The 13,813-nt window shown below is 47.7% G+C and overlaps 2 protein-coding genes across 2 annotated transcripts; one reads left to right on the forward strand and one right to left on the reverse strand.

The window, feature by feature from the left end:
* The first annotated feature begins 7,124 nt into the window (after positions 1-7,124).
* Positions 7,125-11,505, forward strand: LOC127345565 (cullin-1). Its single transcript, XM_051372051.2, has 9 exons — positions 7,125-7,258; positions 8,712-8,860; positions 8,954-9,047; positions 9,737-9,922; positions 10,033-10,080; positions 10,157-10,342; positions 10,432-10,518; positions 10,844-10,930; positions 11,009-11,505. Exons 2-9 carry the CDS (start codon positions 8,733-8,735, stop codon positions 11,093-11,095), a joined length of 903 nt encoding a protein of 300 aa, XP_051228011.1. The 5' UTR covers positions 7,125-7,258; positions 8,712-8,732; the 3' UTR covers positions 11,096-11,505.
* Positions 11,506-12,289: 784 nt separating this feature from the next.
* Positions 12,290-13,594, reverse strand: LOC127340309 (protein LATERAL BRANCHING OXIDOREDUCTASE 1). The gene has a single exon (XM_051366078.2). It carries the CDS (start codon positions 13,526-13,528, stop codon positions 12,290-12,292), a length of 1,239 nt encoding a protein of 412 aa, XP_051222038.1. The 5' UTR covers positions 13,529-13,594.
* Positions 13,595-13,813: the final 219 nt, after the last annotated feature.

Below are 13,813 nucleotides of genomic sequence, written 5' to 3' on the forward strand. Positions count from 1 at the left end.
AGGTCCACTCCATCGAGCGCGCCTTCAGGTGAGAACCCTTTCCACCTGATGCCGTGCGAGCGGGTTCTCTGAAAAGAGCCGATGAGGTCGGCTTCGAAGAGAGCTTTGACATCGTCATACTTCTTCTTGAGCTCCTCCGTCAGATCCTCGTACGTGACTGGATCTTCCGCCATCTCTGATGCGGATGATGATGCAGTTGATGTCGAAGACAGTCCCACCGGGCGTGCCAGAATGTGTTGGCCACCAAAACCCACCGGCGAGTAGCGACGGGCAACACGTAGAGCCGGGAGGCTCCCAGAACTGCGGTAGGCCCTGGTCCCTCGTGCGACGGCCCGCAAAGCTCCGGCACGCACGTCCGATGCTTTGGTGCAGGCGTGCCACCTGACCTATACCTGGTCAGGAAGGTGATGGATTGCTTCGCTTAGTTTCCTGCATGGCATACACGTAAACATTAAATACGAGCCTCGATCGGCTCTCAGGTTGTCCTGTGAATCGGCTCAAGGAGCCGATCCACCCATGATTCGTATAAGATCTACGATAGCATGGTGGTCCTGCTTGATCAATATTAAGCTAAAACGACCTACGACGATCTAGGGTTTTCACCGCATAATCGGAACATCCTACACGTGATTGAGCCTGGCATCCACGCAAGATGATAATAAACCAGCCCTAGATAAGGCCTAAAAACCAACATAGAGTTGATTCCCGGAACATCTTCTCTAGGGCTAGCAAACTACACCCTACGTACTACTGGATCCTTCAACCCGTTTGTAAGGCCTAACTATGCAGATATTAAACTAATCCTTGAAGAACAAGGAGCAATCGTAACGGATCGGATCTACCGAACAATGACTAAGCAAGGTGCCACCCTTGCACCTCAGATCGGTACAAGGGTGGCTAGATATCTAGAGGTAGCATGGCTAATCAAATACATCAAGAAAGTACTGATGCTAACCCCAACATATCTATGATAACTACGTTGCTCGCCATCAACAAGGCTTCAGCACGAGCGACGCATGAACAACGAATAAACTTGATACTGCCTAGATCGTGAGATGTGATCTAGGCAGCATGGTGCTTACCCGGAAGAAACCCTCGAAACAAGGGGTGGCGATGCGCCTAGATTGATTTGTTGTGAACGTGATTGTTCTCTTTTTCAATAACCCTAGATACATATTTATAGTCCGTAGACTTTCTAACGTGGGAATAATCCCAACCGTGCACGAGCCAAATTCTATCTCTTAATCCTAACCGACACGTATCCTACTATATTTACAGATACACGGGCAATCTAGCCCAAACTCCTTGTACAAGGCCGATTCATGTATATTTTCCGTGTATATTCTCCAAGCTCATCTTAATCACGGCCCACCTCTGATCCGGTTAAATTCTGGTGATAACACTAGCACATGATTTAATCCCTGCTTCCCTCTGCGAAGGGCCTGTCTTTTACTTTATGTTGAGTCAGTTTTCCTATTTCCCTCTATCTTAAGCAAGCAATTGAGTTGTTGTGATCAAACCATTTATACCGTGATCCACTTAATCATACCTTTTATTCTTCCTTGTTTAGTACAAGTTTTATCTGAATGAATATAGCTTTGAAGGTTATCAATTATTGTGAGGAGATTATTATGATTGAGTATGCAAGTTTTGCTATAAGCTTTAATACAAGAGCGCTGCTCGATAGATAAGTACAATCTGTTAACTATTCTCTGACCAAGAACGAAGTTTGCCATCACCAATTATGATTTCCTATGCACCTTTATTTGTGATTTCCTTTTACTTGTTTCAAGTTGAATTATATGAGGAAGTTGTTCACTAGAATGCTTTGTGTGAATTAATATGATGCTTCTTGTCCGTATTTTATTTATCGACTCTTCACTCCATAAACATGTGGCCTTGTTTACTGAGTTCAGTTTCGCTTGGGGACAAGCGAAGTCTAAGCTTGGGGAGTTGATACGTCCATTTTGCATCACTATTTTATATCATAATTTACTGTTATTCATTGATATATTTCATATTTAGAGGTGATACTTATGTTATTTCATCTATTTTGCATGTTTCATGATTATTGGAGAATCGCTCACCGGAGTCAGGATTCTGCTGGAAAAAGCACCGTCAGAATGCAATATTTCGGAAGATCAGCAATTGACGGAAATTACACTGAAGATCTTATTTTTCCAGAAGACGAAGCCAGCCAAAAGGAGGGACCGAGGAGGGCCGCCATGGCCCCCCCCATAGGCCGGCGCGGGCCTTGGCCTGGCCGCGCCGCCTTGTGGGGAGGGGGCCCACAGCCCCCTTCGGCCGCCTCTTGATACGTACGTCTCCAACGTATCCATAATATCTGATGTTCCATGCTTGTTTTATGACAATACTTATATGTTTTGCTTGCACTTTATAATGTTTTCATGCGTTTTCCGGAACTAACCTATTAACAAGATGCCACAGTGCAGCCTCTGTTTCCGTTTTTTTGGTTCCAGAAAGGCTGTTCGGGCAATATTCTCGGAATTCGACGAAACGAAGACCAAACATCATAATTCACCGAGACGGACCAGGACACCGAAGGGGAGTCAGAGGGGAGGCCTGGGGCCCCCACACCATAGGGCCGCGCGGGCCAGCCTCTGGCCGCGCCGGCCTATGGGGAGGGCACCCTGTTGCCCCTCCTGCGCCGCCTATTCGCCTATTAAACCCCTTTCGACCTAAAAACGCGATACCTTTTGACGAAACTCCAGAAAGACTCCAGGGGCGCCGCCGCCATCGCGAAACTCCAATTCGGGGGACAGAAGTCTCTGTTCCGGCACCCTGCCGGGACGGGGAAGTGCCCCCGGAAGCCATCTCCATCGACGCCACCGCCTCCATCATGCTCCGTGAGTAGTTCCCCCATGGACTACAGGTTCTAGCAGTAGCTAGTTGGTACTCTCTATCCCATGTACTTCAATACAATGATCTCATGAGCTGCCTTACATGATTGAGATCCATCTGATGTAATCGGTGTTGTGTTTGTTGGGATCCGATGGATGATACATTATGATTAGTCTATCTATAAAGTTTGTGAAGTTATTGTTGCTGCAATCTTGTTATGCTTAATGCTTGTCACTAGGGCCCGAGTGGCATGATCTTAGATTTAAGCTCTATAATTATTGCTTAGATTGTATCTACAAGTTGTATGCACATGTCTATGTCCGGAACCAAAGGCCCCAAAGTGACAGAAATTGGGACAACCGGAGGAGAAGGCGTAGGTATGAGGATCACATGTTTTCACGGAGTGTTAATGCTTTGCTCCGGTGCTCTATTAAAAGGAGTACCTTAATATCCAGTAGATTCCCTTGAGGCCCGGCTGCCACCGGCTGGTAGGACAAAAGATGTTGTACAAGTTTCTCATTGCGAGCACGTATGACTATATATGGAAAACATGCCTACATGATTAATGAATTGATGTTCTATCTTAATGCTTTATCAATCCTATCAATTGCCCAACTGTAATTTGTTCACCCAACAGTTGTCACTTATTATTGGAGAGTTACCACTAGTGTAGATCGCTGGGAACCCCGGTCCATCTCTCATCATCATATACTCGTTCTATATGTCATTGGAAGTAGTATCAACTATTTTCTGGTGCCATTGCTCCTGTGTTACTGATATTGCTGCTGTGTTACTGTTACTATTGCTCTCATATTACTGCTGCTTTCACATCACCCCTGTTACTAGTGCTTTTCCTGTGTGCTGAATTGACAACTCAGTTGTTAAGGCTTATAAGTATTCTTTACCTCCCCTTGTGTCGAATCAATAAATTTGGGTTTTACTTCCCTCGAAGACTGCCGCGATCCCCTATACTTGTGGGTTATCACCTCTCCTTCGCGTACTTCTTCGTCCCAAAAACCTAAGCTCTAGAGAATAATCGCGAGGAGTCACAGCCGCCTCTGCGGGGCGGAAAACACCAGAGAGAAAAGAGCTCTCCGGCAGGCTGAAATCTGCCGGGGAAATTCCCTCCCGGAGGGGGAAATCGACGCCATCGTCACCGCCATCGAGCTGGACCTCATTGGGATCATCATCACCATCATCTCCACCATCGTCACAGTCATCTCCACCGCTACACCTCGTCACCGCTGTAACATCTAGGGTTGAATCTTGATTGTTTGATAGGGGAAACTCTCCCGGTATTGATTACTCCTTGTTATTGATGCTATTGAGTGAAACTATTGAACCAAGGTTTATGTTCAGATTGTTATTCATCATCATATCACCTCTTATCATGTTCCATATGATGTCTCGTGAGTAGTTCGTTTAGTTCTTGAGGACATGGGTGAAGTCTAAATGTTAGTAGTGAATTATGATTGAGTAATATTCAATGTTATGATATTTAAGTTGTGGTGTTATTCTTCTAGTGGTGTCATGTGAACATCGACTACATGACACTTCACCTTTATGGGCCTAGGGGAATACATCTTGTATTCGTTTGCTAATTGTGGGGTTGCCGGAGTGACAGAAACCTAAACCCCCGTTGGTATATCGATGCAGGAGGGATAGCAGGATCTCAGAGTTTAAGGCTGTGGTTAGATTTATCTTAATTACTTTCTTGTAGTTGCGGATGCTTGCAAGAGGTATAATCACAAGTATGTATTAGTCCTAGGAAGGGCGGTGCATTAGCATAGGTTCACCCACACAACACTTATCAAAACAATGAAGATTAATCAACTATATGAAGCGAAAGCACTAGACTAAATTCCCGTGTGTCCTCAAGAACGTTGGTCATTATAAGTAAACAAACCGGCTTGTCCTTTATGCTAAAAAGGATTGGGCCACTCGCTGCAATTATTACTCTCGCATTTTACTTACTTGTACTTTATTTATCTGCTATATCAAAATCTCCTAAAAACTTATTTGTGAGCATTTATAGTGAATCCTTCATCGAAACTGCTTGTCAACACCTTCTGCTCCTCGTTGGGTTCGACACTCTTATTTATCGAAAGTACTACGATACACCCCCTATACTTGTTCGTCATCATGCAGCATGAGGTGCATGATGTTTCGAGCGTCGATGTTGGTGATGTTTCAGCCATGCCTGTAGATGACAAGCCAGTTCTTGTTGGTGACAAGCCGAATGAAGCTAATCCTATTGTTGATGAAGATGTGGCAGCATGTGCTACAATTCCAGTTTGTGTTGATGCCAGTATACAGACTGAAGATGTTTGTGCTGATGGTGTTTCAGTACATATGGCGCAGATGCGCGTGGGAGGAGTGGGAGGCGAGCGCGTCAGTGGAGATAGTGGGCAGCGGCACTACCGTGCTAGGAGTACTGCATTCCAATTCTCTGTGACACCGCGGATGCATAGAGGCAATGATGGTCGTGTTCGACAACTTTGTGGCCCGGGCATTACTCGTTTGCAGGGTGACAAAAAGAGAATTCATATTCAGCAACACAGGGTTCCATCAAGACCTCACAAGAAGAAGGTATTGGGCCAAAGTCCAAGCTCATGTGGAGAAGAAAGGAGGCGCCAAGTGCTATATGAAGTCAAGCACGCTGAGAGGGAGGATGTGGTGTGATAGGCAAGCAAGACTTGAGGACGGCGCAGACGTGTGATGTTCATATCACGTCACCTTTTCCAGAAGACCCTCACGCGTTGGGGACAACGCTTCTTGAAGGGGGGAGGATGATATGGGCATGAAGGCCAAGGTGAAGCCCAATTCCAGGCCAATTAGGGTTTTTATTGAGTTGAGTCAGTTTGGTTTGGGCCTGTCCAAACCAAGGTAGAGAGGCCCACTAGGGGCTGGCCGGCCACCCCCTCATATAAGGGTGGGTGCGGCTAGGGTTTAGGTTAGAACTAGTTTGAGTTAATTCTAGACGCTATTGCGTGTGTTCTTGGTGAAGCATCCCTCCGGGAACGGTGCCGCAGTTTATCTATTATAGTTGATGCGGAGGTTCTTGTGTTCATCAAGTATTGCCGTGCTTTGGTCTTCAGGCGTGGTGATCTCCATCACGTTGCTTGCTGGATTTATCCCCTACTTCAGGTTGCGTTCCGCGCGTAATTAGAGGTATCTATCTACCCGGCATCTCGCTGTGAAAGATCGGGCAACACCTTAGGAGGATCGGCTGGGATCCCCTTATCATAACATTAATACACAAAGATTAGGGGTACAACCACATGAAGTGTGAATGTGGCAGCATACCTTCCCGACTTCCAATACCCGCCTAGATTTCGAGCGGAGACAAGCATCCAAGCGGGGGTGTGGCTGTAGAGGAAGCAACAGCGGTCGCCGGGATGATCTGGGAAGGAGGACAACGATGGGAGGCGTCACGGTGGCCGAGCTAGAGCGGCGAACAACCGAGCAGCGATAGTCGAGCACGGAGCACCTGCTTGTGCGATCATGCGGGAGCAATGGGGGCAACAACGACTAGAGTCTGGGAGGGGTAACGGAAGGCGAGTCGGCAAAGGGAGGCGTCGGCGGGAGGAGTCATGGACAGTGATGTGGCGTCAATGGGGGAGTCAATTAAGGAAATTGAGTCTTCGTGTCCATGCGCTCGCCTTGACGCGTGATGCACTAGGTCTTCAGAACGACCAAAACCGGCAAAACATGCCAATTGGGCCTTTTTCAAAACGTTGATTAGAGGTATACAATTTTTCCGTGGAATTCTGGGTGGGCCACGGCCCCGCTGGCACACCCGCTGCGTCCGTCCATGAATGTCATCTCTTTCTATTCATAGTCGCTCCTCATTACTTTGTTGACACGTAACATGTGAGTTTCGCGCAATGAATATCATCTCTTTCTATTCATAGCCGCTCCTCATTACTTTGTCGACACGTAACATATGAGTTTCGCGCCTTTTTGCATGCGCGCCAAAAAAAACAATTTTGAGATACTTAAATTTCTTAAATATGCTTAGTCAACAAAATTATCATAGTCCACCTTTAGTGCATAACGTACACTAATTCATTTCATTTAAGGGAAAAAAGAAAATGTGAAATCTCATCAAAAGGAACCAAAATTATACTATATTTTTTTGTATAAAAAAAGTATTTTTGTTGAGTCCCAATAACGGGAGTTTACAAGTTGAGGGCTGCACCGTCCCTAGAAAAAAGTTAAAAGGGGTACCCGAGTGCCAAACCCCTCAGAAAAAAAAGCTGAAACCCCTCTCTCCCATCTGCAGTCGGCTGCCCCTCCCCTCCTCACCACCACCGCGAGCGAGCTCGAGCAGACGAGACGACGCGGGCGGCGGCGGCGACGGCGGCGAGCAGCACCCGATCCACTCCCCTCTCCGGTAATCTCCTCCTCCTGTCCCCCGCGCCGCCGCCTGATTCCTCTAGTTTCGCTGTCCCCAATCCGATCGATTTCGTGCTGTGTTCCGAGTACTCGGCTCGTGCAGCCATGGGTCGAGAAACCCAAATCCATCCGCCTAGATTGTTCTCGAACGCGCCCATCCTTGCCGGCTTCTTGCGAATTCCGTTTCTTGCTCGCCCTTGTCCCCTTGCTGAATGCCGATGCGATGGATTTGCTGTTTCGCAGTAGGGTTTAGGTTTCCCTAACCCCCTCGCCCCCCGCGGGGCCATCGATTCGAGCCCTCGCCGCCGCGCGTCCCCTCCCGGCCTCCTCCGCCGAAGCACCGAAGCAGATATCTTCTCCTCCCCGCCCTACTGGACTGTATGGAGCGGGGAGTGGAGATTCATCCAGCTAGGTTTGGTTATTTTGCTTGTAGCGACGAACCCTAGCCTGCTCGACCTGTAGGCGAGTTTTGATCTGATATTTCCGTTGCTGTGAGAAATATACCCTAAGGTGGGGTGTTTAACTGAGTCGCCATGCTCGCTTTCTTGGGTGTTCTTCTAATAAACTATGACATGATTTCCATGCATGTTGGAGAAGAGAAAAGTCGACCCTGTTCTCTTGTTGTATCATTCTATTACTACAAATGGACAACAAAATGCTGAATTTTGGTTAAATTATTCAACTTGTCTTCCTTAGATTGTGTGTGTATATAGTTGTACGATGGAGACACGGTTCCAACTGGGCTAGCGCACCCTGCCCATTGATTGCATAACGGAAATACAAGTTCGCTACAGCAGCAATTAAGAGGTGATGGAAAGCGAGTTGGTGCACTAATAGGAAAACCGCTGCTAGTGTTCGCCCTCGAACACCCATTGTGGGGACAAAACCTATTAGCGCTACACTTATGGAGGAGAAACATGCATCTTATTTTGGATATATATAGGACTTGTATTGAGAACTGAGCATCGCTCGGTTGGTGGGGTACGTGAGCGTCAACCCTCCCTCCAGGGTTCGACTCCTGTTGGTGGGTTGTTTTTCACGTTGCGCCTTGTGTCCTGGTAGTTCTTCTACAAATAATGCCACCAAGACACCATGTGCCAGTGTCTGGTTGGTCGATTTTTCTTATCTATAAAAGGCTTTCTATTATGCATCATATATTGATAGTTAAATATGGAAGTTTTAAACTGTGAAATGTGTGGACAAAGTTTCAAATTTTCTTGGCAGAAGTTTAGGCATCACAGGGGTGCATGCATGAGGGCTTCTGGAACATTGCATTAATGAAATTAGGAGTATCATTTGTAGGGTATCCTATGCGTACATTGTATATCCAACTAAAGTTGGTTGACATTCGCAATACAAATTTTGTGTGTGCTCTGGATGCCCTTGCATATATTAAACAATTGTTTGATATAAAACAATCGCTCTTACAGATATTTTTGTCCATTGCCCAGCTAGGAGCAAAAGCAGTAGAAATGAATGCGCACCTCAGCTTTGAGGATGGCTGGAGGGTCCTGGAACAGGGGATTGTTACATGCTCAAAGATTCTTGAGGGTTCCACAGGTACAAGGCCTACTGTGGCTGAGTACATGAACTGCTACGAGTATGATTCTCTCATTAACTCTTTTTCACCGTGTAATCTGTACAATGAATAACTTAAATCTGTTGCTCATGCTACGTTTCTCTACTTTTCCAGCTGTGCTTATAGAATGGCTGTGCAGACAACCAGCTATTGTGAAGAGATGTACAATGGTTACAAGGCTACACTTGCAGAATCCGTTCGTGTGTTGGTACTATCTTGGCCTCTGTTTTCATTTCACAGTTTTCTGTGGCTGAGTAAATATTTCTAGTTCTAACCAATTGTTACATTTGAAAGTCATGACACGATTACTGAAATCTTATACTTGAACTGCTGACTTTATTTTCTCTACTAGCCCATATCTAGCCAACCTTGTATTGAATAATCGTAGTAGGTATGGGTCTGGAGATATGACTGCTGGAGTGGTTATGACTAATGTCCATAGAGTATAATAATGTTCGCAAAAAGTTAGTATCATAGTGTTGCCCCATCTTGAACTAAGTTACAAACCAGATTAGTTGATCTTTGTCATAGTGTTTGGGAACTGTTGTTGCAAAAGGAAACTCGGAAATAATTTATTTTCATTGAGAAACTATTCTTATTATGCATGTTGACAGGGCTCTTTGGTAGCCCTTCTTGTGTTATTGACTTATTGTCATAGTTCTCATCTAAAACCCTATATCAAACCCATGAAAGTGATATCGTTATGTCAGAGACTACATCGCAGCTGGTATGATAAGTAAGGGGGTGACTGTCATGATATCAAAATACCTATTCTACATTTGATGCGCACATATAAATTTCACGTACTTTGTATCTCATGCTAAACAAATATCCTTGTTAGCATCAGAGGCATCCATCCTTGTTCCCTTTTGTTTACCTCTTTTTTTGCTTACTTAGGTTTTACCCCATCTGATGCACAAGAGAGATGATGAACTTTTGAGACAGCTTCTGAAAATGTGGTCAAACTATTGTATCATGGTTAAATGTGTATCTGGCTTCTTCAGCTATTTGAACCGTTGCTTTGTCGAGCAAAGAAAACTACCTTGTCTTGAAGACAGTGCTGCCACCTCTTTTTTCTCTACAGTAAGTGTTATGCGAGATTTTTTTTTTGCTTCCAGATTCGCTGTGGTGTTATCATAAGCTGAGTTACGCATTTCTATACCCTACTTTCATGTCATTTATCCTTTTGCTAGGTCTTTTCTTTCTTCAACCATGAAGTAGCAGAGGCTCTACTGACTTTGGTAATTCTTAAATAGCTATTTTTCGTTTTGTTATTGTTCAATGCATACTTCTGTACATAACACTTAATTTGTCCAGATCCGCCAAGAGCGTGATGGAAGGAAGGTTGATATGGACCTGTTGATGGGCATTATGCATGGCATATGTCGTTCTGAAGTCAAACCCTCAATGAAAAAATCTGTTCTTCAAGATACATATGCTTACTACTCCAGGAAAAGTTCTGAATGGATTGTGCAGTACCCTCTACAAGATTACCTTGCCAAGGTCTGTACTTCAGTATTAACTAATGAGTCACTGAGTCGGTGTTACTTCCTGTTTAGTTTATTAACACTGTTTATATATGTTATCTATAGGTCCAGCATACTGTGGAGAAGGAAACCATGAAATTGATGCACTATCTGTGTATTTCTGAGGCAGATTCCTCAGAACTCTGTTTGAAGGTTCGTTTTAATTAAGAAAGAAAATATGTTATCTTGATTGAAGTGTTTTACCCTCTTCCAGTAGTAGTATGTAGGGAGACCTATGCATTTGGTTACCAGTATTTAATGGTTCTTCTAAAACGCCAAAATAGGATGTGTACTTGTTTCGCTGTATTGGTGTCTATATGCATAAAGACTGTAGATACAAAAGTAAAATAGGAAACTAGATTGGCCAGAATTAGCTAACGTGTTAATTACAGAGGTTACTTAAATTTAGTTGCTTGAATCATGCAAAATAATATTTCCAGCAATATTTATCCTTCTACTGCCTCCACTCCTGCTGCAGGTTGTTAGTGCTCCATTGATGCAAACTTATGACAGCTATGCAGCAGAGAAACAGATTGGTGGCCAACTTTTGCTTCAAACATACAAGGTGAACTCAGCTGCACTGCCATAATCATTAATGTTTTAATTTGAATTACAGCTAACCATTTTTTTTTACTCATATCAGACTGTGGAGGATGATCTGCTGGCCAGATGCAATCGCTTGACAATTGACAGCGGCTCAGATAACAGTTCTGTCAGTTACATGGAGTAGAAAGGAAGGGCGCTTTAGCTAACGTTCACCTATAACCAAGCTTATATACAAGAGTTCTAGAACATGGCCTACATCTGGGGCACTTTTTGTGCAGGTCGTTTTTGGTACCAATGCAGAGCTTATGGACCGCAGATCTTGTTGGCCAGGTTCAGTTATAGGAAACCCTATGCTGAATCTACATGGCTCTTTATTGCATTTAAATGCCAGCTTGTACCCCTTATGCTCAAACTGCATTTCAAATGTACAAGCATTGTGTGCCATTGGTGGTTTATTCTGATTGTCATCTAGCGAATATTAGGCAAGTTAGCACCCAGTTCTCTTAGTGGCTCACATTGTTGCGTATGATTGGACATGGAGTGTGGCATGACAACAAGACGAATGGTGCATGGCATGTGTCCCTTGCGTGCTTCTGATGCTGTCTATGCTTGGAGATTGTTTGGTTGTCTTGGTCTATATGGCTTTATACTTGCCAACATTGCTTACTGTAGCTCGAAGTCAGTAGATTGCGTGCATTTCCGTTCTTTCCAGGTCAATTTTTTTTTTTTTTTGAGACGCATACGTATATATTAAGTCGAAGACATACGGAGTACAGAATACGTACACAGAGAACAGATACGGTCTAGAAGGACACGTAGACCCGTACAAATTGCAGACAGACCCCTGAAGAAAAACAAAACAACAACGAAGCCCTTGGGGAACTCTGCACCACCGGACCGAACCCGCCGCTCGCCGGCGACACCGAAGCACCGCGAGAGCAAGAGACGGAGACCACCACACCCGAGGTTGAAGAAGCTCCATCGCCATCTGGCTTTGTGAACCACGAGAAGAAGCACCGAAGGTGCCCACATATCGCTGTGGCACGCGGGTCGGGGATCTACCCCGAGCTCACCTTCAACCTCCAGATCCAGCCCCTCCCGCCGCAGGAGGCGAGGAGCAGCACCAGATCCGCCGCCGACGGACCACACCCCCAGCACGGACCACGGCATCCTCCAGCCCACCGCGCCCGGCAGCAGACCGCCGGCCGAAGCTCTCGCACACCTTCCCCTTCTTCCCGACGACGGTGGAGACGACGGCGCGGAGACGCGTACGAGATGGTGTAACAAAAGTCCTTAGAAAGGTCGCCGCCGCGCCGACGACCTCGCCAAGACACTTTATTCGCCGCCGGCGCCACCAACGCCACAGGCGGAAACTTAGCTACCTAGCCTGACCTAGACTACGAGCACACAGATCCGCCCGGCGATTCAACCCCCCACCCCCTTCCGACGGCCCCAAGGCCGACGAGAAGGAGGAGGGCGGCGGAATCGCCGGCGGAACGAGGGTCGCCTCCCGGTCGCCTTTTACTGTGTAGAGAGGGGAACGAGAGCGTTGTGTTAAAGTGCCGAAGTGCCGGCTGTACTCGCCGTGATTGAACCTCCGATACCGGCATGGCTCCCCGTCGTCGAGGAGCTCCGGCAACGGACCCATCTCGACGTCGTAGGCCGGCGCGTAGAACGTGACGACGGACAGCCGGTCCTGCTCGCCGTTGGTTACCGCTCTGTGCTCGACGCTCTTGTACCTGCCGTTGGTGAGCACCTCAAGTGAGTCGCCGAGGTTGATGACGAGCGCGTGCGGGACGGGGTGGACAGGCACCCACGCGTCGCCCCTGCGCACCTGCAGCCCCACGCGGCCGGCGTCCTGCTGGAGCACGGTCACGGCGCTCCCGTCGGAGTGCGCGCTGAGCCCCAGCACCAGCTCCGGCCGCGGGCACGGCGGGTAGAAGTTCATCCGCACGGCCTGCACCGCCGCCTCGCCGCCGAACATGCCCTCGAACGTGCCGGAGGGCATGCCGAGCGTCTCGGCGACGTGCGCCAGGAGCACGACGCAGAGCTCCCTGACCTTGGCGGAGTACCTCACGAGCGTGTCGGTGAAGGCGGCCGGCGTCGTCGGCCAGAGCGCGGGCTGCCGGATGGAGGGCGGCGACACGCCGAGCGCCAGCATGTTGCACCAGTCGAGCTTCTGGTCGTCGGAGAAGACGAAGGCGTGGCCGTAGCCCTGGATGCCGCCCGGCGCCATCGGGTACCTCTGCTTCTCCTCCAGCGGCAGCGCGAAGAACTCCCTCGCCACCTTCGCCATCTCGTCCAGCAGCGTCCCCTCGATGCCGTGGTTCACGACCTGGAAGAAGCCCCAGTCCTCGCAGGCGAGCCTGAGCCTGCCCAGCTCGTCCCCGCCGCCGCGCCGCAGCTCGCCAAGGTCGATCACCGGGATGTGCGCTTGCTCGCACACGTTGGCGCCGCCCGGCCGGTCGTCGCCCTCCCGGACGTACCGCTCCGGCACGTTGTCCACGCACGCCCTCTGCAGCTCCTGCACGTCGTGGACCTCTCCGATCTTGAGCTCGCTACCCTGCTGCTTCTTCAGCTCCTCCTGCTTAGTGGAGCAGACGGCCGCTGACGCCATTTTTGTTCAACTAAATTCAGCAAGATCTCGTAGCTTGACCGATCGGTGCGCTGCTAAATACTGGGGCGTGTGCTTGTATATATAGGCCTAGCAGGGAGGAGATCATGGAGATATGTCCTGGCCGTCCATCTCTTGGTGGAGTGGCCTACCATTAATCCATTAGAGCATCTCCGCCGTCTTCCCGACGAGGCCCCCAGGGGACGCTTTTTTTATATCCGGATGGACGAAAACAGCCCAGCCGCGCTCCCGATCCTCGTTTTTGTTCGGATTAGGCATTTCATCCGT

Source organism: Lolium perenne, chromosome 3, assembly GCF_019359855.2.
Source record: "Lolium perenne isolate Kyuss_39 chromosome 3, Kyuss_2.0, whole genome shotgun sequence".
NCBI classification, from domain to species: domain Eukaryota; kingdom Viridiplantae; phylum Streptophyta; class Magnoliopsida; order Poales; family Poaceae; genus Lolium; species Lolium perenne.

Excerpts from the sequence above, each read along its gene's own strand:
- LOC127345565 (XM_051372051.2), top strand. The coding sequence starts at position 8,733 with ATGAATGCGCACCTCAGCTTTGAGGATGGCTGGAGGGTCCTGGAACAG. Across the intron at positions 8,861-8,953 it reads GAGTACATGAACTGCTACGA|CTGTGCTTATAGAATGGCTG; the intron begins GTATGATTCTCT and ends CTACTTTTCCAG. Across the intron at positions 10,931-11,008 it reads TTTTGCTTCAAACATACAAG|ACTGTGGAGGATGATCTGCT; the intron begins GTGAACTCAGCT and ends TACTCATATCAG.
- LOC127340309 (XM_051366078.2), bottom strand. The coding sequence starts at position 13,528 with ATGGCGTCAGCGGCCGTCTGCTCCACTAAGCAGGAGGAGCTGAAGAAG.